The sequence below is a fragment of the Scyliorhinus canicula genome, chromosome 5 (assembly GCF_902713615.1).
Source record: "Scyliorhinus canicula chromosome 5, sScyCan1.1, whole genome shotgun sequence".
In the NCBI taxonomy this organism is placed as follows: Eukaryota; Metazoa; Chordata; class Chondrichthyes; order Carcharhiniformes; family Scyliorhinidae; genus Scyliorhinus; species Scyliorhinus canicula.
This window is the reverse complement of record NC_052150.1, coordinates 225,780,139-225,808,038: the sequence shown is the minus strand read 5'-3', so window position 1 is coordinate 225,808,038 and position 27,900 is coordinate 225,780,139. Positions and strand designations below refer to the sequence as shown.

Sequence of the window (27,900 nt, the reverse complement as noted above, 5' to 3'; positions counted from 1 at the left end):
GGAAGCCAGGGAAGAGATTGCTGAGCCTTTGGCTTTGATTTTTAGGTCATCATTGGCTACAGGAATAGTGCCAGAGGACTGGAGGATAGCAAATGTGGTCCCTTTGTTCAAGAAGGGGAGTAGAGATAACCCCGGTAACTATAGGCCGGTGAGCCTAACGTCTGTGGTGGGTAAAGTCTTGGAGAGGATTATAAAAGATACGATTTATAATCATCTAGATAGGAATAATATGATTAGGGACAGTCAGCATGGTTTTGTGAAGGGTAGGTCATGCCTCACAAACCTTATCGAGTTCTTTGAGAAGGTGACTGAACAGGTAGACGAGGGTAGAGCAGTTGATGTGGTGTATATGGATTTCAGTAAAGCGTTTGATAAGGTTCCCCACGGTCGTCTATTGCAGAAAATACGGAGGCTGGGGATTGAGGGTGATTTAGAGATGTGGATCAGAAATTGGCTAGTTGAAAGAAGACAGAGAGTGGTAGTTGATGGGAAATGTTCAGAATGGAGTTCAGTTACGAGTGGCGTACCACAAGGATCTGTTCTGGGGCCGTTGCTGTTTGTCATTTTTATAAATGACCTAGAGGAGGGCGCAGAAGGATGGGTGAGTAAATTTGCAGACGACACTAAAGTCGGTGGAGTTGTAGACAGTGCGGAAGGATGTTGCAGGTTACAGAGGGACATAGATAAGCTGCAGAGCTGGGCTGAGAGGTGGCAAATGGAGTTTAATGTGGAGAAGTGTGAGGTGATTCACTTTGGAAAGAATAACAGAAATGCGGAATATTTGGCTAATGGTAAAATTCTTGGTAGTGTGGATGAGCAGAGGGATCTCGGTGTCCATGTACATAGATCCCTGAAAGTTGCCACCCAGATTGATAGGGTTGTGAAGAAGGCCTATGGTGTGTTGGCCTTTATTGGTAGAGGGATTGAGTTCCGGAGCCATGAGGTCATGTTGCAGTTGTACAAAACTCTAGTACGGCCGCATTTGGAGTATTGCGTACAGTTCTGGTCGCCTCATTATAGGAAGGACGTGGAAGCTTTGGAATGGGTGCAGAGGAGATTTACCAGGATGTTGCCTGGTATGGAGGGAAAATCTTATGAGGAAAGGCTGATGGACTTGAGGTTGTTTTCGTTAGAGAGAAGAAGGTTAAGAGGTGACTTAATAGAGGCATACAAAATGATCAGAGGGTTAGATAGGGTGGACAGCGAGAGCCTTCTCCCGCGGATGGAGGTGGCTAGCACGAGGGGACATAGCCTTAAATTGAGGGGTAATAGATATAGGACAGAGGTCAGAGGTGGGTTTTTTACGCAAAGAGTGGTGAGGCCGTGGAAGGCCCTACCTGCAACAGTAGTGAACACGCCAACATTGAGGGCATTAAAAAATTTATTGGATAAGCATATGGATGATAAGGGCATAGTGTAGGTTAGATGGCCTTTAGATTTTTTCCATGTCGGTGCAACATCGAGGGCCGAAGGGCCTGTACTGCGCTGTATCGTTCTATGTTCTATGTTCTATGTTCTATAATTTAGTAGACAAAATTTTGTCGACCTCAATCAGGTCCTCCCTCAACCTCCATCTTTCCAACGAAAACAATCCTAATCTACTCAACCTTTCTTCATAGCTAGCACCCTCCATACCAGGCAACATCCTGGTGAACCTCCTCTGCACCCTCTCTAAAGCATCCACGTCCTGTTGGTAATGTGGCGACCAGAACTGCATGCAGTATTCCAAATGTGGCCTAACCAAAGTCCTATACAACTGTAACATGACCTGCTGACTCTTGTACTCAATACCCCGTCCGATGAAGGCAAGCATGCTGTATACCTTCTTGACCACTCTATTTACCTGCATTGCCACCTTCAGGGTACAATGGACCTGAACTCCCAGATCTCTCTGTACATCAATTTTCCCCAGGACTCTTCCATTGACTGTATCGTCCGCTCTCCTGGAATCTCCTTACAAATTCTGTTCCATCTACGCCTCCAACACTACAGGAGTCCCATTTAATGTTGGGGAAGTTAAGATTTCCCATCACGACCACCCTATTGCTTCTACATTTTTCTATAATCTGTCTACATATTTGTACCTCTACTTCACGCTGGCTTTTGGGAGGCCTGTAGTAAAGTCCCAACAATGTTACTGCACCCTTCCTATTTCTTAGCTCCACATATATTGCCTCAGTGCTCGAATCCTCCATCGTGCCCTCCTTAATCACAGCTGTGATATCATCTCTGACCAGTAATGAAACTCCTCCACCCCTTTTACCTCCCTCTCTATCCCGCCCATAGCCACCAAGATTAATATAACAGTACCTTTGAAGTTGAAGCTTATTATAATCTGTTTTTTTCCATCGTAAAATTAAAAACCATTGCAAGTCCATTTTTCTTTAAACTACGAGGGGATCTTCACCTTTGACCTCTCCATTTCGTGATTTCTGTACATTTTACTTTGCATCAAATGAAATGAGACACATCCTGGCAAGATCTAAATGGGAAATATCACCAAGAGGGAATGCCATTAGCCACTAGTCCTGTGCAGCATCAGAGCAACACCAGACTGAACCATGGGCTGGAGTCCATTCAAAGTAATTATTGGCAGGCCCATGTCCTTGCCGGGACTATTGACTTACGAAAAGCTGATTGTCGTTTGATGAGTGGTGCATTACTTAAATATTGTCAGAATCTACCAAATGCCGTTAGTTCTGCTTCCTTCCAAGTATTGGCAGCCCAGGGTGACCCTGCCGAAAGCGGGCACCACCTTGTGCCAAGTGTTAAAGTCTATGTAAAGAAATTTCCGAAGGAACCATCAGGGTCCAAATGGGAGGGACCCTGTCAGGTACCGCTCACAACCCAAGCGGCTGTGAAGGCCCAAGAAAAGGAGACCTGGATCCATGCCTCACCTGTTAAAAGAGCTCATTATGATTAAAGCTAATTTCTGTTAAATATTTGCCGCCATGTTGATTTCTGCTTGTCTTTTTAGCACACTGGGCTAAATCGCTGGCTTTCAAAGCAGACCAAGGCAGGCCAGCAGCACGGTTCAATTTCCGTACCAGCCTCCCCGAACAGGCGCCGGAATGTGGCGACTAGGGGCGTTTCACAGTAACTTCATTGAAGCCTACTCATGACAATAAGCGATTTTCATTTCATTTCATTAACAGACCAACCATAAGACCATAGCCCACAAAGGCTCACAAGGAGTTAAATGATAACCTTTCTTTGTATGTCCAAGGTATATGCCAAAAATTTCAATGTTTCCAAATGTTGGGAATACATCGTCATTCCCACCCACTCAGGGGAAGGTGTTCCCTTTTTGCCTATTCGTTTTAATATTTCTGAGACAGCAGAATGGTACATTTATCAAAGGATCGCCCGTCCTTCCCAAGCTCGGGAGGGAGCCGCCACATGCAGGGGAACCGTATCTCGGGTCTCCCTGAGAAAGAGGGCTCAGGCTCAGCTGTGGAGGTCGGCAGGTTACATGCTGATGACCATTTCAGGGTGGTACCAACCCAATTAGGACAGGGACCAGAATCCTCCGTATATAAACATCCAAACCACCTTCAATCAGGCGGCATCTGTACGTTTGGCACGTCATTACTCAAAGGGAGTGGAAATGGGATATAGTCACTGCGCTCACTATTATAATGTAAGTAGGGCTTGCAAATGTACCCCAACGTTAATAGAGGTCGCTCTTGGTTCCTCCCCACTGACAGGTCTATACAATTCTACGGGCGGCGGCAATTTCTCAGACTGCGATGCACCCAGAAGACGTTGCTCACTTTACTTCCTATAACGGTATTTATTTTGTTTGTGACCACAGAGCCTATCCTTGGCTTCCATGTTTTTGGTCAGGATCATGGTATCTGGGGTATGTGATACCCGCTATTCATTATTCCCCATCTCTATTAGAGGTAACGGGCAAGAAGTAAACGTCATTACTGCACATGACAGATTTCTTGCTTATTTTATTCCTTTTTATGGTGATGTCAAGGTAGCCAGAGAGTTTAATAATATGATAGTCATCATAGAAAAGGTAGCTAATGACACCTCCGCAGCCCTGTTCAAGGTTTCCGCTGAAATGCTAGCTATCCGTACTGTGGATTTGCAAAACCGAATGGCTCTTGATTATATTCTCGCCGGGAAAGGTGGGACATGTGCCCTGATTGGGTCAGAATGTACTTACATCCGAGATAGCTCCAAAGAGATCACTGATTTGGCACAACACATCGAGAAGGAGGTTGAAAAACTCAAGCAACCTGAGTCCAGCACCTTTTGGGGTTGGGCTACAGGGTGGCGAGGGTCCTTAGGGGCTTCAATGGTGCAAGGCTTGGTCATGTTTTTTGTAGTCATTTTTGTTGTGTATGTTATGTTTCTGGAAACTAAATTTATCTGCAAGAGAATGTCAAGAAGCCCTAAATTGGGGCCGATGCATTCACTTCGACAAATACTCTACAGGGTATGAGCGGTTCTCACTATTAGCTTAAAATGCTTGTAACTCTTCCAAGGATTGCCCATTCCAGTGTTGAAGGCTGTTCCTAAACAAAGGGACCATCAAAGACAACTGTGAATTTGTTCCTTTTAATTTATGTTTCTTTTCTGTTTAGCTTTTTTTTTGCTTCACCCTAACTGTGAATCATTCTATTAGGTTTAGAAGTATCAAAAGGGGGGACTGATAAATTACTGATTTACTGATTTATTCATGGTTTTAGGTGCTAATTGAATGCATAGCTAAAGAGTGAAATGATTAAAAATACCTTGACTATGTAAATAGTCATTGTTTTAGACAATGAATCAACTATTGAACTCTGTCTCTTGACTTTGGAAACTTAGACGTTGTTTCAGTGAATTTTTCATATAATGAATTGACTATTGTATTTCAATGCATTTAGCAATAAGATGTATCAACCAATTAGTTACAGCAAGGTCTATGGCCAGCGGTGGTGTGAGAAACTTATTTTCATGAGACTGTGCACGTAGACGCTGAGCTAACTTTGATGGACAACAGTCGATCTTAAGTAATGGCCAATGTTTGATTAATAAATCATCCTCGAAGAAACAGACAACAGGGGCTGGTTTAGCACACTGGGCTAAATCGCTGGCTTTTAAAGCAGACCAAGGCAGGCCAGCAGCACGGTTCAATTCCCATACCAGCCTCCCCGAACAGGCGGCGGAATGTGGTGACTAGGGGCTTTTCACAGTAACTTCATTCAAGCCTACTTGTGACAATAAGCTACTATTATTATTATTATTCCTGAATTCTTTAATGATCTATTTGTTTGTTGTAAGTGATTTCTTTATGCTTTTATGTTCAATGGTTTTCTTTGCCATGTATTTGACCCGTTTATGTATTGTTCAATATTTCATTTCTAAGTTTTGATTTAGTTCTTATGCAAGTGCATTAAAGTCAATAATTAGCAATAAAGTTGTATTTTTGACACCTCCAATCAACCGGACAATCGATACTTATTAGAAGCTGAACAATAGTCCTTACAGTCCTTTTACCAATTATCTGAAATTTGTTTCCTCTAGTTACCAAATCATAGAATCATAGAATTTACAGTGCAGAAGGAGTCCAGTCGGCCCATCGAGTCTGCATCGGCCCTTGGCGAGAGCACCCTACCTAAGCCCACACCCCTACCCCATTCTCGTAACCCAGCAACTCCACCTAACCTTTTTGGGCACTAAGGGCAATTTAACATGACCAATCCACCTAACCTTTGGACAGTGGGAGGAAACCGGAGCACCCGGAGGAAACCCACGGGGAGAACGTGGAGACTCCGCGCAGACAGTGACCCAGCAGGGAATCGAACCTGGGACCCTGGAGCTGTGAAGCAACAGTGCTAACCACTGTGCTGCCGTGCCTTCTTCCACTGTAAATAGCTTTGTTGTATTTAATCTACCAACACCATTCATGACTTTCAACAGGTTTATTAAATCTGCACGTAACCTTCTCTGTTCCAAGAAAAACAATCCCGGCTTCCTAAGACTTCTGAATTTTCCACTATTTAATACTCATCACTTGACATTCATCATATCTGTGGTGTGGCCTCCCAGGATCCTGTCATCCCTGAGGGTGGCAAATTGCAGCCCTTCCCACCCGTGGGGTTACCAATCCCATCTGAAGATTCATTACATTTCCTGGCCGCATTCAGGTGTTGCCATTCTACCACAACATTCAGTCCCAGCGTCAGAATCCTCTTTTCCTCCTGCTACATTCCTCCATCTCTCATCCTTGCTCCCTCCTACAAATGTTGAAAGGCGTTTATTTTTTAGGATGTGACACTCTAAATGTGGGGATCACTGGCCCTATTGTCCTAATGTTCACAATTATCTATTCAGCATTGAATAACCAAAACCTGGTAAAGAGCACGAGGATCTGTGCAAACCTGAGGAATTTTGTCCTGAATATTCATCACTCTGAAACCATATAATCGTGGTGCTGTACTGAAGACAAAGGTGAGAATCCTGCGATCTAACTGGAAAGCAATTTCTCCAATCACGTGCCTCTGCATTTCATCCTCTGGGAAGTAAATATTAGATGTCAGTCGGGATCGGTGCTCAGAATAATCTTCTCAAAGTAATGCAATCATTGCCAAATAGGAATCAGGGTGACATCTTGTCAATTCTGTGATGGGTTTGGAGGTGGGAAAGACACATGGGCGTGGCTCTCCGTTTCCGAGATTAAGGGCGCGAGTCTCAGCCGGGCTGGCCTCTCGCTTGAGTGCGACACGGCCGGAGAATGATGGGAGAGGCCTCCAGTGGGCCTCCTGACAGGCTCCGCACCTCCCGGGATTCTGCGACACCCCGCGAGGCATCGCAGTCGGAACCCCGCCCAAAATGGGCGTGACCAAATGACGTTGCCGTAAGGCAGGTTGTAAACCTACTTATGGCCGACCTGGGCAGGATCCACCAGCCTCGATTTACCGACCTCCCGGGGAGGATGCGGCCGGGAGCCGATCAGTGCCGCGCAACGGCACCCAGGGGAGTCTCCCAGGACATTGGACACTCCCTCCCCCTGGAACACAGGCACCTTGGTACTGACCAGATGGCACCTTGGCACTGCCACCCAGACAAGGTGACCAGATGGCACTGCCAAGCCAGCAGGAGAACTGCCTCGGTGCCAGGGTAGCAGTGCAAAGGTGCCTGAGTGTCAGGGTGGCACTGACAAGGGTCTGGGAGCAAGGGGGACCCTGCCCATAAAATGAGAATGAAAGGGGGGGGGGTTTGAAGGGTGGGGGCGTGCGGGGCAATTAAGTAGGGGCGGTTGGGGTGGACTGATGGGTGGGAGTCCTGGAAGGGAGGGGGTGCTGTAAGGGGGCTTGGGTGGCTTGAAGAGGGGATTCCCAGGGACACCATAGCTGGGTGACCTCATTTGGAGGGTGTGGGTAATGTCCAGGTGTGTGGGAGGGTGACATTTCCATGGGTAGGGGGGGGGGGGGGGGGGGGGGGATTGTGGGACACCCGTTCAAAATGGCAGCTCGGTCTCTGAGTTCAGCTCTCCAGTGTTGAAAACAAATCTGGGCGCGATTCTCCGTTCTCCAACGCCGAAATGGTGTTCGCCGATTGGCCGGAGAATCCCCGTTCGCACCGAAATCGAGGGCTCTTGCCATGCCCCTGGCCTGGTCAAAGGGGGGCAGTTTTTAGTAGGCCGGGTCCGCTCTGCTGGCTGCCGCCATTCGCATGCGCAGCCACAGACCCGGCAATTCTCCAGACGTGTCCGCAGACACTGCGTATCCTCACTGTGTGCCCGCTGACCCCACCAGGCGGAGCATCGGTGCAGCTTTTGCCGTTTTCTCGGACGTAAAAACGCCGCTGTTCCCACGCCGGCGTCCGCACTTCGCCTTCAAATCGCAGAATCCAGCCCTCCAAGTGTGGCCTAAACCCGTGAGAAACTCCCCAGGGCCCAAAAAAAAACTGACTAAGTGTCATTGAATAGCGGTGGGGAACTCCCTGAAAAACACGGCACAAATAAATTTGGAAATTTTTTGGGAGAATCTGACAAAATGTGTTGACTCCGACTCAGAATTCGTGGACTTTCACGACAGCAAAACTGGCGTCGCGCCTGCCCGATTCCGCTGCTGTGAAGGGGCTCGCCCAGCGCCACGTGGAACACAATCTATTCCAATCAGAAAAGGTACTGGATTCGCCGCTTTTGCGATTGACTCTCAGGAGACTGACAAGCTCCAGCCGCACATACACCTCCCACACACATTGGACCCCGGGGGGACAGGATGATGACCCTGTACCCCAGCCCCGGGGAGGAGGCTGCCAGCCACTGCCATCCGCCGTGCCTGGGCATAGGTGGCAGTGGCTGCCAGCACCTTGGGCAACGTCGTCCGGACCGGCCAGCAGTTCAGAAGAAGACTGCACGACCTCCTCAGGGTGGCCAGGATGAGGAGGCAGCGCTGTGTACCCCTGGCACCAACCCCTGTCCCACACACCCGTAAACCAACCCACCCCCCACCCCCGCTCCCACCAGGAGGGAGGGCGAACTCCTACCCTGCACCACATGCCAGTACCCATACCGGCCGCCATGGCCGGGTGCCCTGGACACTGAGGCCACCAGCTACTCACCCCCTGGGCTGCATGTGCCAGACTGTCCAACATTGTCATCTTCTGGGTCCCCCACCCCCCCACACCCACCACCACCACCAGGAGAAGGCCGTGCACAACCTCCGGGAGCGAGACAGGAGGGGGACCGCCAGACCTACGCCCCCTCACTGTGACAGAGCACAGGGCCCTGGGCGTAGTCGGAGGGCACGAAGAAAGGGAGGTCGCTGAGGTGGATATCGGCCGGGGGCGAGGAAATGAGACCCCGCTGAGTTGCGGTTTCCCATGTCACACCCTCACCCCCACACTGACCCCAATCCTCACCCCCACCCTCACCCCCACCCTCACCCCAATCCTCACCCCCACCCTCACCCCCACATCCCCCTCACCCCCACCCTCACCCCCACCCTCACCCCCACACCCCCCCTCACCCCCACCCTCACCCCAATCCTCACCCACACCCTCACCCCCACACCCCCCTCACCCCCACCCTCACCCCCACCCTCACACCCACACCCCCCTCACCCCCACCCTCACCCCCACACTGACCCCAATCCTCACCCCCACCCTCACCCCCACACCCCCCCTCACCCCCACCCTCACCCCCACACCCCCCCTCACCCCCACCTTCATCCCCACACTGACCCCAATCCTCACCCCCACCCTCACCCCCACACCCCCCTCACCCCCACCCTCACCCCCACCCTCACCCCAATCCTCACCCCCACACCCCCCTCACCCCCACCCTCACCCCCACACCCCCCCTCACCCCCACCTTCATCCCCACACTGACCCCAATCCTCACCCCCACCCTCACCCCCACACCCCCCCTCACCCCCACCCTCACCCCCACCCTCACCCCAATCCTCACCCCCACACCCCCCTCACCCCCACCCTCACCCCCACACTGACCCCAATCCTCACCCCCACCCTCACCCCCACTTTCACCCCCACACTGACCCCAATCCTCACCCCCACCCTCACCCCCACACCCCCCTCACCCCCACCCTCACCCCCACCCTCACCCCCACACTGACCCCAATCCTCACCCTCACCCCCACACTGACCCCAATCCTCACCCCCACCCTCACCCCCACTTTCACCCCCACACTGACCCCAATCCTCACCCCCACCCTCACCTCCACACCCCCCTCACCCCCACCCTCACCCCCACCCTCACCCCCACACTGACCCCAATCCTCACCCCCACCCTCACCCCCCACCCCCCCCTCACCCCCACCCTCACCCCCACCCTCACCCCCACACTGACCCCAATCCTCACCCCCACTCTCACCCCCACACCCCCCCTCACCCCCACCCTCACCCCCACACTGACCCCAATCCTCACCCCCACCCTCACCCCCACACCCCCCTCACCCCCACCCTCACACTGACCCCAATCCTCACCCCCACCCTCACACCCACCCTCACCCCCACACCACCCCCATCGTCACCCCCACTCTCACCCCCACCCTCACCCCAATCCTCACCCCAATCCTCACCCCCACCCTCACCCCTACACCACCCATATCGTCACGCCCACCCTCACCCCCACCCCAATCCTCAGCCCCACCCTCACCCCCACCCTCACCCCCACACTGACCCCAATCCTCACCCCCACCCTCACACCCACCCTCACCCCCACCCTCACCCCTACACCACCCTCATCGTCACCCCCACCCTCACCCCCACACCACCCTCATCCCCACCCTCACCCCCACCCTCACCCCCACACTGACCCCAATCCTCACCCCCACCCTCACACCCACCCTCACCCCCACCCTCACCCCTACACCACCCTCATCGTCACCCCCACCCTCACCCCCACACCACCCTCATCCCCACCCTCACCCCCACCCTCACCCCCACACTGACCCCAATCCTCACCCCCACCCTCACACCCACCCTCACCCCCACCCTCACCCCTACACCACCCTCATCGTCACCCCCACCCTCACCCCCACACCACCCTCATCCCCACCCTCACCCCCACCCTCACCCCCACACTACCATCAGCCCCACCCTCACCCCCACCCTGAACCCCACCCTCACCCCCACACCACCCTCACCCCCACCCTCACCCGAATCTTCACCTCCACCCTCACCCCAACCCTCACCCCCACACCACCCTCACCTCCACCCACCCCCACAGCACCCACACTCCATCCTCACCCCATCCTCACCCCCACCCTCATTCCCACCCTCACCCCCACCCACCCCGGCAGCACCCACACTCCACCCTCACCCTCATCCTCACTCCCACCCTCACCCCCAAACCCGCACAGCACCCTCACCCCCACCCACCCCCACAGCACCCTCACTCCGCCCTCACCCACACACCACCCTTATCCCCACCTGCCCCCAGCCCGCGGTCTAATCATCTGTCTAGTCTTGTGCCTTGCAGGGGCTGCTGGAGATTTGGGTGGGTCCATCTGGTGTCCCCTGCCCCCAGCCAGAGCATCGGCCAATGGCTAATCGTGCCCATGATCGGGCAGGACGGTGACGTTCCCGAGCCTCGCTACCTTCCCGTCTATGACAGCGTTCACTCAGAGGCTGGGAATGTTCCGGTCGGAAACACCACCCATTGCCCTATACCACCCTCAGGTAGCCAAATAATGACCACTTGAGAGTCTGATCCCATCATCAGAGGCTTTTTCCCAGGGTAGAGGGGTCAATTACTAGGGGGCATAGGTTAAGGTGCGAGGGGCAAGGTTTAGAGGAGATGTACGAGGTAAGTTGTTTACACCGAGGGTAGTGGGTGCCTGGAACTCGCTGCCGGAGGAGGTGGTGGAAGCAGGGACGATAGTGACATTTAAGGGGCATCTGGACAAATACATGAATAGGATGGGAATAGAGGGATACGGACCCAGGAAGTGTAGAAGATTTTAGTTTAGACGGGCAGCATGGTCGGCACGGGCCTGGAGGGCTGAAGGGCCTGTTCCTGTGCTGTACTGTTCTTTGTTCTTTGTTTGTTCTTTGTTAGGTGGGGTTACGGTGGAGGTATGGAGTTCCTGGAGGATGTGGAGGATATCCGATGTCTATCCACCCATTTAGAATGGGGGTCAACCACGATTAAAAACATTGACCCCATAAACAGTCCAACAAAGTCCATGTGTACCCATACTCAAGGGCAGCCTAGCCATTCCCACAATGTAGCAGGATCCATGGTAAGAGTTTCTGATTCTCTGGACACAATAGGCGCCAATTGTCAATGTTGGTGTCAAGCCTGGGCAACCAGATGTAACTCCTTGCGAGAATCTTTACTTTGCAGAATCCTGGATGACCACTACGTAGACCCTCAGGAATGCCCCTGTTCCTAAAGAGAGGTGGTGCATGTTAGTACCAGCGGCCTTGTGAGATCGTAGTGCGCCAAGATATTGGACAACAGCAGCTGTTGCTCCACTTTTGCGAATGCTTCATCCTGTGGCACCTGACACGACCACTTCTGGTTCTTCTCCAACAATGTGTGCAGGGGTGCCAATAATGTGGCCAGTTTGGAGATAAATTTCCCATAATAATTGATGAGGCCGAGAAACGACGTCACCTTCGTTGTCATGTTTCATGAGGTCGGTGCCACTCAGGGTCTTTCCATTGTCCTCCTTGGGGCGTGCGGGCTGTCCATGTTAACTGGTACCTGAGGTAGGCAGCCACGCCCACCTGAAACAAGCACTTTTTCTGCTTGACGAAAATGCCTCGTCTGAGAATCACCGCAGGAGTTCCTCCAAGTTTGCCAGGTTCTTTTTCAGTGGCTCATGTGGTTAACATCATCCAAGTAAACCGTCAGCTTTTAGAACCAGAACTACTGGCATAGCCCACTCTGCAAATTGTACCGGGCGTACAACACCAAGGCCCTCCTCCAGCTGCCCAAATTCAGCCTCCACCTGGGTCAGCCCCTCCCCCGATGCACTACCCCCAATGGGCCTCGTTCCCGATGGCACGGAACAATTATACTATTGTTTCTCGCCAACTCCACATGCCAGCTGCAGACGGTGTCCAGTGTCGCCACACTCAGGGTGGGGGGGAGCCATGCCAGGGGGCTTCGGTGAGGGCTGGGGGGGGGGGGGGGGGAGCCATGCCAGGGGGCTTCGGTGAGGGCTGGGGTGGGGGACTGGTGGGTGGTCCGGGGGTGGCGAGCGGGGTTAGTGAGGTGGGGGGGGGAGCCATGCCAGGGGGCTTCGGTGAGGGCTGGGGGAGGGGCGGGGCTGGTGGGTGGTCCGGGGGTGGCGAGTGGGGTTAGTGAGGTGGGGGGGGGGGGAGCCATGCCAGGGGGCTTCGGTGAGGGCTGGGCGGGGCTGGTGGTGGGTGGTCCGGGGGTGGCGAGCGGGGTTAGTGAGGTGGGGGGGGGGCAGGGGAGCCATGCCAGGGGGCTTCAGTGAGGGCTGGGGGGGGGGGCTGGTGGTGGGTGGTCCGGGGGTGGATAGCGGGGTTACTGAGATGGGGGGGGGAGCCATGCCAGGGGTCTTCGGTGAGGGCTGGGGGGGGGGGGGGGGGGAGGGAGCCATGCCAGGGGGCTTCGGTGAGGGCTGGGTGGGAGGGGGGGAGCCATGCCAGGGGGCTTCGGTGAGGGCTGGGGGGTACTGGTGGGTGGTCCGGGGGTGGCGAGCGGGGTTAGTGAGGTGGGGGGGGGGGGGAGCCATGCCAGGGGGCTTCGGTGAGGGCTGGTGGGGGGGGGTTACTGGTGGGTGGTCTGGGGGTGGCGAGCGGGGTTAGTGAGGTGGGGGGGGGGGAGCCATGCCAGGGGGCTTGGGTGAGGGCTGGGGGGGGGGGGACTGGTGGATGGTCCGGGGGTGGCGAGCGGGGTTACCGAGGATGATTATTGTTGCAGGCCGGGTCCGTGCGTGGCCGGTGCACCGTACATCGTTTTTGGAGTGGGAGCCAGGAGCTATTCCCGGCCTGGCTGCGAGCCTCCCGACAGTCCTGGAATCGGTACAGCTGCTTTGTCTTGTGTAAAACGCCCCTGTTCCCATGCCGGTGTCAGCCTGAGAAATGGGAGAATCCATCCCCCAGCCTCTGGATTACTCGTTCAGTGACATTACCAATATGCCACCACCTTTCTCGTGGCCGAGGTATGAATGAATCCAACAGCATTACCTTGTGCCAGCGTCCTTCCTGTCTCTGCAGGTACCGGCCGTGGCGGAGTTGGTAGTCTCGCTCCACCGGGCCCTCGTTTCTTACACTTCGGTGTCACTGGCTCTAAAGACGAAAAAAGAATTGTTCAACTCAAATCTTGCCACCCGACTAGAGTTACCTTGAACAAATCACAAGCCAGCAATATGTTAATCGGCCCATTGCAAGAGTTTGTTCCTCAGTCGTGAATGTTCAATCAATTCAGTCAAAGAAGGAATCAGTAAATTCAAATAAATCCTGGAAACAAACAAAACTTGTTTCTGATCGGTAAAAGAACATTCGAGTGGATGCTTGATCACACTGGCCTGTGACCTGGAATTGTGTCTGAATAGGTAGACTCAGCAAATAGGACACAAATATCATAAGACCACAGGACGCATGAGCAGAGGGACGCCATTCGGCCCATCGAGACTGCTCCGCCATTTAATGAGATCATGACTGATCTGATGAGATAATTCTCAACTCCACTTAGGAGTTCACATAGGGCAGCACGGTAGCATTGTGGATAGCACAATCGCTTCACAGCTCCAGGGTCCCAGGTTCGATTCCGGCTTGGGTCGCTGTCTGTGCGGAGTCTGCACATCCTCCCCGTGTGTGCGTGGGTTTCCTCCGGGTGCTCCGGATTCCTCCCACAGTCCAAAGATGTGCAGGTTAGGTGGATTGGCCATGATAAATTGCCCTTAGTGTCCAAAATTGCCCTTAGTGTTGGGTGGGGTTACTGGGTTATGGGGATAGGGTGGAGGTGTTAACCTTGGGTAGGGTGCTCTTTCCAGGAGCCGGTGCAGACTCGATGGGCCGAATGGCCTCCTTCTGCACTGTAAATTCTATTCTATGAAACTTTCCCGCCTTATCCCCATAACCTTTCATTCTCTTACTGATTAAAAATCTGTCTCTCTCAGCCTTGAACATACTTAGCAACCCGGCCTCTCCAGCTCTCTGCGGTAAAGAATTCCACAGATTCACTCCCCTCTGAGAGAAGAAATTCCTCCTCATCTCTGTCTGAAATGGGCGACCCCTTACCCTGAGATTGTGCCCTCTGGGCCTAGACTCTCCCACAAGAGGAAACATCCTCTCAGCATCGACCCTGTCAAACCCCCTGAGAATCCTGTATGTCTCAATAAGGTCGCCTCTCATTCTTCTAAACTCCAATGAGCACAGCCCCAACCTACTCAACCTCCCCTCGTAAGAAAATCCCTCCAAACACGAGATTAATCTAGTGAACCTTCTCTGGACTGCCTCCAATGCCATTATATAACGGGAGCAAAATAGAGAGGGGCTGGTTTAGCAAACTAAATCGCTGGTTTTGAAAGCAGACCAAGGCAGGCCAGCAGCACGGCTCAATTCCCGTACCAGCCTCCCCGAACAGGCGCCGGAATGTGGCGACTAGGGGCTTTTCACAGTAACTTCATTTGAAGCCTACTTGTGATAGTAAGCCATTTTCATTTCATTTCAAACTGTTCACAGTATTCCAGGTGAGGTTTAACTAGTGTTTTTATAATTTCAGTAAGACTTCCCTATTTTTATACTCCGTTCCCATTGAAATAAGATGAACATTCCATTTGCCTTCCTTATTGTCTGCCGAACTTGCACAAAGGCCCCCAGATCCCTCCGTGCTGCAGTTTTCTGCAGTCTTTCTCCATTTAAATAATATTCAGCTCCTTTATTCTTCCTACCAAAGGGCATCACTTTACACTTTGCTACATTATCTTCCACCTGACAAGCGTTTCCCTCTCTATATCCTTCTGTAGATTCTGTGTCATCCTCACCCCCTTACCTTCCCACCTATCTTGGTGTCATCTGCATTCACTTCCCTCGTCATTAATAAATATTGTGAATAATTGTGGCCCCAGCACTGATCCCTGTAGCATTCCTGGTTACAGGATGCTATCCTGAAAAGTCCCTATTATCCCAACCCTCTGTCTTCTGTCAGCGAGCCAATCCCATACCACCCCCTGACACTGAACACTTAGGGCATCAGGAATCTTGCTGACCCAAGCTTCAAATATCATTTTTTATTGTAATCACCTTTAGTGTCACAAGTCGGCTTACTCTAACACTGCAATGAAGTTACTGAAAATGAAAAAAATGAAAATCGCTGATTGTCACGAGTAGGCTTCAATGAAGTTACTGTGAAAACCCCCTAGTCGCCACATTCCGGTGCCTGTTCGGGGAGGCTGGTACGGGAATTGAGCCGTGCTGCTGGCCTGCCTTGGTCTGCTTTAAAAGCCAGTGATTTAGCCCAGTGTGCTAAACCAGCCCCTGGTTTAAATCTAAGTAGCAGACTCTAAAATTAAAGGTCTCAAGAGATATGAAGCTGAGGAATTATCGATTGATCGCTAATGATAAATGGTTGGAGTTAAGGAACAAATCGACCAAGCGGATTTCATAAATTTCATACAATTTACAGTGCAGAAGGAGGCCATTCGGCCCTTTGAGTCTGCACCAGCCCTTGGAAAGATCACCATACCTAAACCCATACCTCCGCCCTAATCCTCGTAACCCAGTAACCCCACCCAACCTTTTTGGACACTAAGGGGCAAAAAGGGCCAGCGATTTTACTGTGAAAAGCCCCTAGTCTCCACATTCCGGCGCCTTTTCGGGTACACAGAGGGAGAATTCAGAATGTCCAATTCACCTAACAAGCACGTCTTTCAGGTATTGTGGGAGGAAACCGGAGCACCCGGAGGAAACCCACGCAGGGAGAACGTGCAGACTCCGCACAGACAGTGACCCAAGCCGGGAATCGAACCTGGGACCCTGGCGCTGTGAAGCCACAGTGCTAACCATTGTGCTACTATGCTGCCCTGGCCTCCTGCTTCACTTCCCCCACCATTCCTCCATGGGGCCGATTCATTCAGTTAGCTTGATGACGAGAATGCAGTGCAGGATAACACCAACAGCACAGGCTCATAGAATGTACAGTGCAGGTGAAGGCCATTTGGCCAATCAGGTCTGCACAGACCCTTGGGAAGAGCACCCTACTTAAGTCAACGCCTCCCCGCTATCTCTGTGACCCAGTAACCTCACCTAACCTTTTGGACTAAGGGGCAATTTAGCATGGTCAATCCACCTAACCTGCACATCTTTGGACTGTGGGAGGGAACCCACGCAGACACGGGGAGAACGTGCAAACTCCGCAGTCACCCGATGCCAGCATTTAGCCCAGGGTCCCTGGATCTGCGAGGCAGCAGTGCTAACCGCTGTGCCACCATGCCATGCCACGAATTCCCATACCAGTTGATGGAGCTCTGCCTCCTTATCTTGACCTATGCTTGGTGCACGTGGTGGTGCTCAAGTTGTAGAACCGACTGTCTCTCTCTAATGGCATGGTGCAACGACAACAATCTCTCCCTCAATACCTCTCACCACCAGATGGAAACAAGGAGCAGTCATATAAATATCATGTAACGCTTGGGATTCTGGGAGAAGGTGTTTGCGTGTGAGATAGATTAGTTGCATCGTGGAGATTTCTGTAGCTAGAGATATCGCATAGTTTAATTTAAGAACTTATACCTTGTGACTTGTTCAAATCTTATTTAAGTCGTGTAAATGAATCAGCTTTGTTCAGTAACTGAGCTTGAAGTTATTTGGTCAACACTATGTTCCCAAGGCATCCTGACAGACACAACAGAGAACATCACACAGCCCACTGCATTGAAGACTGCATTCATGTCGACTCAACTTACCCCGGTTAGGACGTGGACACGGTGTATCTTGGCGTTCTGGAGCTGCTGCTGATAACCAGGAGACAGAGAAATACATGAGATTAGACTGCAATCACGGTGGAGTAACAACAGAGCAATGAATCTACTGGGGAGACGGCCTGGCCTGCTGGCAGAGGGAGTGTGGTCTCTGTTAACATCATGGTCGGATATCATTGAGGTCTCACTGGCCAATTACCTGCTCAAAACTGTTGGAAGTGAGTGTAAAGGGGAGATTCCAACATCCCAAAGTGCAGGGACTGGGGAATTTTCATTAGTAAACGCCTGGTTGTGTCGGGCAGTGAGACATACTCGTTTCTTATGGGAATCCAGAGCGGGATTCTCTGACCCTGTGGTGATAACCACTGTAGTTATGTGTACTGCAGTAGGGGGATGTATGCCTGTACCTGTAATACAGGCTCCTCCGGTAAGCCCCTGCCGGCTAGCTCCGCCCACAGGGAGCTTGTGTATAAATGTATGAGAGCCACTCAGACCCTCAGTCTACAGTTGCAGATGGAGGGACAACATCGTACAACAATAAAGCCTCTATTGAACCAGTCTCTCGGCTTTGAGTATAATTGTTAGCGCTACAGACCCTGAGGCTAAGTGTTGACGCCGTTGTAAACGCCGTCGTGTTTTATGACGGCATCAACAGGCCCCCAGGATCAGCGATCCTGCGTTGCCCAGGGGGCCAGCACGGCACTGCAGCAACCCACCCCGCTCCAGCTCCAGGGGGCCAGCACCCAGCACGGCACTGCAGCAACCCACCCCGCTCCAGCTCCAGGGGGCCAGCACGGCAGCAACCCACCCCGCTCCAGCTCCAGGGGGCCAGCACGGCAGCAACCCACCCCGCTCCAGCTCCAGGGGGCCAGCACGGCACTGCAGCAACCCACCCCGCTCCAGCTCCAGGGGGCCAGCACCCAGCACGGCAGCAACCCGCCCCGCTCCAGCTCCAGGGGGCGGGCACGGCACTGCAGCAACCCGCCCCGCTCCAGCTCCAGGGGGCCAGCACGGCACTGCAGCAACCCGCCCCGCTCCAGCTCCAGGGGGCCAGCACCCAGCACGGCACTGCAGCAACCCACCCCGCTCCAGCTGCAGGGGGCCAGCACTGCAGCAACCCACCCCGCTCCAGCTCCAGGGGGCCAGCACTGCAGCAACCCACCCCGCTCCAGCTGCAGGGGGCCAGCACTGCAGCAACCCACCCCGCTCCAGCTCCAGGGGGCCAGCACCCAGCACGGCAGCAACCCACCCCGCTCCAGCTCCAGGGGGCCAGCACCCAGCACGGCAGCAACCCACCCCGCTCCAGCTCCAGGGGGCCAGCACCCAGCACGGCACTGCAGCAACCCACCCCGCTCCAGGGGGCCAGCACCCAGCACGGCACTGCAGCAACCCACCCAGCTCCAGCTCCAGGGGGCCAGCACGGCAGCAACCCACCCCGCTCCAGCTCCAGGGGGCCAGCACCCAGCACTGCAGCAACCCACCCCGCTCCAGCTCCAGGGGGCCAGCACCCAGCACGGCAGCAACCCGCCCCGCTCCAGCTCCAGGGGGCCAGCACCCAGCACGGCAGCAACCCACCCCGCTCCAGCTCCAGGGGGCCAGCACCCAGCACTGCAGCAACCCACCCCGCTCCAGCTCCAGGGGGCCAGCACCCAGCACGGCAGCAACCCGCCCCGCTCCAGCTCCAGGGGGCCAGCACCCAGCACGGCACTGCAGCAACCCACCCCGCTCCAGCTCCAGGGGGCCAGCACCCAGCACTGCAGCAACCCACCCCGCTCCAGCTCCAGGGGGCCAGCACCCAGCACGGCAGCAACCCACCCCGCTCCAGCTCCAGGGGGCCAGCACCCAGCACGGCACTGCAGCAACCCGCCCCGCTCCAGCTCCAGGGGGCCAGCACGGCACTGCAGCAACCCACCCCGCTCCAGCTCCAGGGGGCCAGCACGGCACTGCAGCAACCCGCCCCGCTCCAGCTCCAGGGGGCCAGCACGGCACTGCAGCAACCCACCCCGCTCCAGCTCCAGGGGGCCAGCACCCAGCACGGCAGCAACCCACCCCGCTCCAGCTCCAGGGGGCGGGCACGGCACTGCAGCAACCCGCCCCGCTCCAGCTCCAGGGGGCCAGCACGGCACTGCAGCAACCCGCCCCGCTCCAGCTCCAGGGGGCCAGCACGGCACTGCAGCAACCCACCCCGCTCCAGCTCCAGGGGGCCAGCACCCAGCACGGCACGGCAGCAACCCACCCCGCTCCAGCTCCAGGGGGCCAGCACCCAGCACGGCAGCAACCCACCCCGCTCCAGCTCCAGGGGGCCAGCACCCAGCACGGCACTGCAGCAACCCACCCCGCTCCAGCTCCAGGGGGCCAGCACCCAGCACGGCACTGCAGCAACCCACCCAGCTCCAGCTCCAGGGGGCCAGCACCCAGCACGGCACTGCAGCAACCCACCCCGCTCCAGCTCCAGGGGGCCAGCACGGCACTGCAGCAACCCGCCCCGCTCCAGCTCCAGGGGGCCAGCACCCAGCACTGCAGCAACCCACCCCGCTCCAGCTCCAGGGGGCCAGCACCCAGCACGGCACTGCAGCAACCCGCCCCGCTCCAGCTCCAGGGGGCCAGCACCCAGCACTGCAGCAACCCACCCCGCTCCAGCTCCAGGGGGCCAGCACCCAGCATGGCAGCAACCCGCCCCGCTCCAGCTCCAGGGGGCCAGCACGGCACTGCAGCAACCCACCCCGCTCCAGCTCCAGGGGGCCAGCACCCAGCACGGCACTGCAGCAACCCACCCAGCTCCAGCTCCAGGGGGCCAGCACCCAGCACGGCACTGCAGCAACCCGCCCAGCTCCAGCTCCAGGGGGCCAGCACCCAGCACGGCAGCAACCCACCCCGCTCCAGCTCCAGGGGGCCAGCACGGCACTGCAGCAACCCACCCCGCTCCAGCTCCAGGGGGCCAGCACCCAGCACGGCACGGCAGCAACCCACCCCGCTCCAGCTCCAGGGGGCCGGCACCCAGCACGGCAGCAACCCACCCCGCTCCAGCTCCAGGGGGCCAGCACCCAGCCCGGCAGCAACCCGCCCCGCTCCAGCTCCAGGGGGCCAGCACCCAGCACGGCAGCAACCCACCCCGCTCCAGCTCCAGGGGGCCAGCACCCAGCACGGCAGCAACCCACCCCGCTCCAGCTCCAGGGGGCCGGCACCCAGCACTGCAGCAACCCACCCCGCTCCAGCTCCAGGGGGCCGGCACCCAGCACGGCAGCAACCCACCCCGCTCCAGCTCCAGGGGGCCAGCACCCAGCACGGCAGCAACCCACCCCGCTCCAGCTCCAGGGGGCCAGCACCCAGCACGGCACTGCAGCAACCCACCCCGCTCCAGCTCCAGGGGGCCAGCACCCAGCACTGCAGCAACCCACCCCGCTCCAGCTCCAGGGGGCCAGCACCCAGCATGGCAGCAACCCGCCCCGCTCCAGCTCCAGGGGGCCAGCACCCAGCACGGCACGGCAGCAACCCACCCCGCTCCAGCTCCAGGGGGCCAGCACCCAGCACGGCAGCAACCCACCCCGCTCCAGCTCCAGGGGGCCAGCACGGCACTGCAGCAACCCGCCCCGCTCCAGCTCCAGGGGGCCAGCACCCAGCACGGCACTGCAGCAACCCACCCAGCTCCAGCTCGAGGGGGCCAGCACCCAGCACGGCACTGCAGCAACCCACCCAGCTCCAGCTCGAGGGGGCCAGCACCCAGCACGGCACTGCAGCAACCCACCCCGCTCCAGCTCCAGGGGGCCAGCACCCAGCACTGCAGCAACCCACCCCGCTCCAGCTCCAGGGGGCCAGCACCCAGCACGGCAGCAACCCACCCCGCTCCAGCTCCAGGGGGCCAGCACCCAGCACGGCAGCAACCCACCCCGCTCCAGCTCCAGGGGGCCAGCACCCAGCACGGCACTGCAGCAACCCACCCAGCTCCAGCTCCAGGGGGCCAGCACCCAGCACGGCACTGCAGCAACCCACCCCGCTCCAGCTCCAGGGGGCCAGCACGGCACTGCAGCAACCCGCCCCGCTCCAGCTCCAGGGGGCCAGCACCCAGCACTGCAGCAACCCACCCCGCTCCAGCTCCAGGGGGCCAGCACCCAGCACGGCACTGCAGCAACCCGCCCCGCTCCAGCTCCAGGGGGCCAGCACCCAGCACTGCAGCAACCCACCCCGCTCCAGCTCCAGGGGGCCAGCACCCAGCATGGCAGCAACCCGCCCCGCTCCAGCTCCAGGGGGCCAGCACGGCACTGCAGCAACCCACCCCGCTCCAGCTCCAGGGGGCCAGCACCCAGCACGGCACTGCAGCAACCCACCCAGCTCCAGCTCCAGGGGGCCAGCACCCAGCACGGCACTGCAGCAACCCGCCCCGCTCCAGCTCCAGGGGGCCAGCACGGCACTGCAGCAACCCACCCCGCTCCAGCTCCAGGGGGCCAGCACCCAGCACGGCACGGCAGCAACCCACCCCGCTCCAGCTCCAGGGGGCCGGCACCCAGCACGGCAGCAACCCACCCCGCTCCAGCTCCAGGGGGCCAGCACCCAGCCCGGCAGCAACCCGCCCCGCTCCAGCTCCAGGGGGCCAGCACCCAGCACGGCAGCAACCCACCCCGCTCCAGCTCCAGGGGGCCAGCACCCAGCACGGCAGCAACCCACCCCGCTCCAGCTCCAGGGGGCCGGCACCCAGCACGGCAGCAACCCACCCCGCTCCAGCTCCAGGGGGCCGGCACCCAGCACGGCAGCAACCCACCCCGCTCCAGCTCCAGGGGGCCAGCACCCAGCACGGCAGCAACCCACCCCGCTCCAGCTCCAGGGGGCCAGCACCCAGCACGGCACTGCAGCAACCCACCCCGCTCCAGCTCCAGGGGGCCAGCACCCAGCACTGCAGCAACCCACCCCGCTCCAGCTCCAGGGGGCCAGCACCCAGCACGGCACGGCAGCAACCCACCCCGCTCCAGCTCCAGGGGGCCAGCACCCAGCACGGCAGCAACCCACCCCGCTCCAGCTCCAGGGGGCCAGCACCCAGCACGGCACTGCAGCAACCCGCCCCGCTCCAGCTCCAGGGGGCCAGCACCCAGCACGGCACTGCAGCAACCCACCCAGCTCCAGCTCGAGGGGGCCAGCACCCAGCACGGCACTGCAGCAACCCACCCAGCTCCAGCTCGAGGGGGCCAGCACCCAGCACGGCACTGCAGCAACCCACCCCGCTCCAGCTCCAGGGGGCCAGCACCCAGCACTGCAGCAACCCACCCCGCTCCAGCTCCAGGGGGCCAGCACCCAGCACGGCAGCAACCCACCCCGCTCCAGCTCCAGGGGGCCAGCACGGCACTGCAGCAACCCGCCCCGCTCCAGCTCCAGGGGGCCAGCACCCAGCACGGCAGCAACCCACCCCGCTCCAGCTCCAGGGGGCCAGCACGGCACTGCAGCAACCCACCCCGCTCCAGCTCCAGGGGGCCAGCACCCAGCACGGCAGCAACCCACCCCGCTCCAGCTCCAGGGGGCCGGCACCCAGCACTGCAGCAACCCACCCTGCTCCAGCTCCAGGGGGCCGGCACCCAGCACTGCAGCAACCCGCCCCGCTCCAGCTCCAGGGGGCCAGCACCCAGCACGGCAGCAACCCGCCCCGCTCCAGCTCCAGGGGGCCAGCACCCAGCACGGCAGCAACCCGCCCCGCTCCAGCTCCAGGGGGCCAGCACCCAGCACGGCACTGCAGCAACCCGCCCCGCTCCAGCTCCAGGGGGCCAGCACGGCACTGCAGCAACCCGCCCCGCTCCAGCTCCAGGGGGCCCCACGAGGAGAGGGGCCCCGAGTAGGCTGCTGAATGTGGGCCAGGCCACGGTGGAGGCCCCCCCCCCCCCCCCCCCCCCGGGGCCGGACCCCCCCCCCCCCCCCATGCAGCATGCACGCCGAGGTCCCGCGGCCTTAAAGCATACTGAATGAACAGGTATTCACAGCTGCACAATATTAAATATATGCAAAACTGTTTTACCATCCTGAATTTCATGTCAGTGCGATGCAATCCAATACTAGTCTCGACAATGTAGGTGGTGGGGAGCTGCCTTCTCAAACTGCTGCAGTCTATGTGGTGTAGGTACACCCACTGTGCTGTTAGGGAGGGAGCTCCAGCATTTTGACCCAGCGACAGTGAAGGAGCGGCGATATATTTCCCAGTCAGAATAAGGGACTTGAAGAGGAGCCTCCAGGTTGTGGTGTTCCTAAGTGTCGTCGACCTTGTCCTTTTAGATGGTAGTGGTTGTGGGTTTGAAGGTGAGTGTCTGCAGTGCACACTGGTGCCACTGTGTAATGGTGATGGAGGGGGCCAATGTTTGTGGATGGGGTGTTAATTAAGTGGGCTGCTTTGTCCTGGATGATGTCGAGCTTCTTGAATGTTAATCCCACTCCTGACTTGTGCCGTATAACTGGTGGACAGACTTTGAGGAGTCAGGAGGTGAGTTACTCATTGCAGCCACTGACCAGTACTTGTAGCCACAGTATCTATATGGCTGGACCAGCCAGTTTCTGTTCATTGATAATTAAAAATGGGGGATTCAGCAATAGTGGGCGAGGTTTTCCGTGTCCTTTGCGGCGTGTTGCATGGCAACGGAGGCGAGTCGCCATTGGTCAGTGGCGGGAACCTCTGGGTCAGCCGCTGCCAACCCATGGCAGGGGTTTGCCCTAAGCGGAAAGATCCCGGGCGGGATTCTCTAGTAATGGGGCTATGTCCCCACGTCGGCGTGAAAAGCGGCGCCAACCACCCCGGCGTCAACGTTCCCGAAAGTGAGGAATTCTCCCCTTCCTGGGGGGCTAGGTTGGCGCCGGAGTGGTCCCTGCAGCTCCAGGAAACCGGAGCCCCCGGAGGAAACCCACGCAGACACGGGGACAGTGACCCAAGCCGCAAACGGAATATGGGTCCGTGGCGCTGTGAGGCAACAGTGCTAACCACTGTGCTACCGTGCCACCCTTATTTAAGGCCCGATGTAAATGCATTGAAGCAGTCGAGAGAAGCCTTACCATTCTAACACCTGGAATGGGTGGGTTGCCCGATGTGGTTAGTTTTGTATTCACCAGAGGTTTTTTTTGGAAAATATTTTATCGAAGCATTTGAAATGTTCTCAGTTTAACACATTAACATTTCTTAAACAACTGCCTGGGCCGACGCATGTAAACAAAACCCCCAAAAATACAATGCCCACACCCTATTTCCTAACTACCCATATACTGAGTTCCCATGCATTTTTATCTCATGCAGCAACCTTTTGTGTGGCACCTTGTCAAAATCTTTCTGGAAATCCAGATATACCACATCCATTGGCTCCCCATTATCTACTGCACTGGTAATGTCCTCAAAAGCTACCCACCCCCTGGGCTGCATGTGCAGGACTGTCCAACACTGTCATCTTCTGTCTCCACCCCCCCCCCCCCCCCCCCCGCTTCTCTCCCCCACCTTACTGCTGAATATTCACCATAGTTTAGAAGAATAATAGAAGACTTGCTGCTGGATTCTGCTTCGATGGGATCCTCCACTTCGCCGGCAGAGCACTCACGTCCGCGGATTTCCCGACGGCGTGGGGGTGCCCACAATGGCAACCCCACTAGCTGGCTGCTGGGAAGGAGGATCGCACTGCCGACGGGGGCGCGCTGAACCTGAAAACGGGTGCGGCGGGATGGAGAATCCCACCCTTGACTGAACACTTTCGGGGTATTGAGAGGGTGGGTGTGGAGAGGATGTTTCCCCTTTTTAAAATTTATTTGCAGGATGTGGGCGTCGCTGGTTAGGCCAGCATTTATTGCCCATCCCTGGTTGCCCTTCAGAAGGTGGTGGTGAGCTGCCTTCGTGAACCGCTGCAGTCCCTGAGGTGTAGGTACACCCACTGTGCTGTTAGAGAGGGTGTTCTACAAATATATAAAACAGAAAAGAGTGGCTAAGGTAAATATTGGTCCTTTAGAGGATGAGAAGGGAGATTTAATAATGGGAAATGAGGAAATGGCTGAGGAACTGAACAGGTTTTTTGGGTCGGTCTTCACAGTGGAAGACAAAAATAACATGCCAGTGACTGATAGAAATGAGACTATGACAGGTGAGGTCCTTGAGAGGATTGTTATCACTAAGGAGGGAGTGATGGGCAAGCTAATGGGGCTAAAGGTAGACAAGTCTCGTGGCCCTGATGGAATGCATCCCAGAGTGCTAAAACAGATGGCTAGGGAAATTGCAGATGCACTAGTGATAATTTACCAAAATCTACTAGACTCTGGAGTGGTCCCGGTGGATTGGAAATTAGCAAACGTGACACCACTGTTTAAAAAAGGAGGTAGGCAGAAATCGGGTAATTATAGGCCAGTTACCTTAACTTCAGTAGTAGGGAAGATGCTGGAATCTATCATCAAGGAAGAAATAGTGAGGCATCTGGATGTAAATTGTCCCATTGGGCAGACGCAGCATGGGTTCATAAAGGGCAGGTCGTGCCTAACTAATTTAGTGGAATTTTTTGAGGACATTACCAGTGCAGTAGATAACGGGGAGCCAATGGATGTGGTATATCTGGATTTCCAGAAAGCCTTTGACAAGGTGCCACACAAAAGGTTGTTGCATAAGATAAAGATGCATGGCATTAAGAATAAAGTAGTAGCATAAATAGAGGATTGATTAATTAATAGAAAGCAAAGAGTGGGGATTAATGGGTGTTTCTCTGGTTGGCAAATAGTAGCTAGTGGTGTCCCTCAGGGATCAGTGTTGGGCCCACAATTGTTCACAATTTACATAGATGATTTGGAGTTGGGGACCAAGGGCAATGTGACCAAGTTTGCAGATGACACTAAGATGAGTGGTAAAGCAAAAAGTGCAGAGGATACTGGAAGTCTGCAGAGGGATTTGGATAGGTTAAGTGAATGGACTAGGGTCTGGCAGATGGAATACAATGTTGACAAATGTGAGGTTATCCATTTTGGTGGGAATAACAGCAAAATTTAAATGATAAAATATTAAAATATGCTGCTGTGCAGAGAGACCTGGGTGTGCTAGTGCATGAGTCAAATGGAGTTTTGTCCTTCATTGCTAGAGGGATGGAGTTTAAGACTAGGGAGGCTATGCTGCAATTGTATAAGGTGTTAGTGAGGCCACACCTGGAGTATTGTGTTTAGTTTTGGTCTCCTTACTTGAGAAAGGACGTACTGGCGCTGGAGGGTGTGCAGAGGAGATTCACTAGGTTAATCCCAGAGCTGAAGGGGTTGGATTACGAGGATAGGTTGAGTAGACTGGGACTGTACTCGTTGGAATTTAGAAGGATGAGGGGGGATCTTATAGAAACATTTGAAATTATGAAGGGAATAGATGGGATAGATGCGGGCAGGTTGTTTCCACTGGCGGGTGAAAGCAGAACTAGGGGGCATAGCCTCAAAATAAGGGGAAGTAGATTTAGGACTGAGTTTAGGAGGAACTTCTTCACCCAAATTGGGTGTCTATGGAATTCCTTGCCCAGTGAAGCAGTTGAGGCTCCTTCATTAAATGTTTTTAAGATAAAGATGGATTGTTTTTTGAAGAATAAAGGGAGTAAGGGTTATGGTGTTCCAGCTGGAAAGTTGAGCTGAGTCTACAAAAGATCAGCCATGATCTCATTGAATGGCGGAGCAGGCTCGAGGGGCCAGGTGGCCTACTCCTGCTCCTAGTTCTTATGTTCTTATGTTCCAGGATTTTGGCCCAGTGACAGTGAAGGAACGGCGATATATTTCCAAGTCAGGATGGTGAGTGACTTGGCGGGGAGCCTCCAGGTGGTGGGGTTCCCAGGTATCTGCTCTTGTCCTTCTATTTGGTAGTGGTCGTGGGTTTGGAAGGTGCTGTCTAAGGAACGTTGGTGAGTTACTGCAGTGCATCTTGTAGATGGTACACGCGGCTGCCACTGTAGTTCGGTGATGGAGGGAGTCGATGTTTGTGGAAGGGGGAGCAATCATGTGGGCTGCTTTGTCCTGCATGATGTCGAGCTGCGCTCATTCAGGCAAGTGGAGAGTTTTCCATTACACTCCTGACTTGTGCCTTGTAGATAGTGGACAGGTTTTGGAAAGTCAGGAGGTGAATTACTTGCCGCAGGATTCCTGGCCTCCAATCCTCTCTTGTAGCCATAGTATTAATGTGGCCAGTCCAGTTCAGTTTCTGATCACCGGTAACGTCAGGATGTTGATAGTGGGAGATTCAGTGATGGCAATTCCTTTGAATGTCATGGGTCGATGGTTCGAGATGGTCAATACCTGGTCACTTGTCAGCCCAAACCTGGATAAGGAAGATGAGTGGTGCCGGAGCAGGGTGAGGAGTGCTTGGGAATGCCTGGGGGTTCAGTATAGTTCAGTCCTCACTCTGATTGAGGAAAGCCCTCCAGTTAGAGCAAATCAGTGTTTTTTTTTATTTATACAGTTTTAAAAATTTGAGGGCATTTGCAAGCTCGAAGGGCCGCATTGCCTCCTGCAGTTTCTATTTTCCATGTTTTTCCGCAACAAGATGGATAAATCGGTGGCACAGATAGAAATGAATGAA

General features: G+C 55.7%; 1 protein-coding gene across 7 annotated transcripts in view; it reads right to left on the bottom strand.

Annotated features, from left to right (window-relative positions):
- LOC119966628 overlaps nucleotides 1-27,900 on the bottom strand; it is a 292,892-nt gene that overhangs the window by 5,198 nt on the left and 259,794 nt on the right. For 5 of the 7 annotated variants that reach the window (XM_038798641.1, XM_038798640.1, XM_038798634.1 and 2 more), the window contains 3 exons: nucleotides 17,358-17,405; nucleotides 13,636-13,737; nucleotides 6,381-6,514 (listed from right to left, as the gene is read on the bottom strand). In XM_038798641.1, coding sequence (XP_038654569.1) covers nucleotides 6,381-6,514; nucleotides 13,636-13,737; nucleotides 17,358-17,405 — 284 coding nt within the window. The remainder of the gene's footprint in view (nucleotides 1-6,380; nucleotides 6,515-13,635; nucleotides 13,738-17,357; nucleotides 17,406-27,900) is intronic. The other 2 variants (XM_038798636.1, XM_038798642.1) reach the window with 2 other exon arrangements.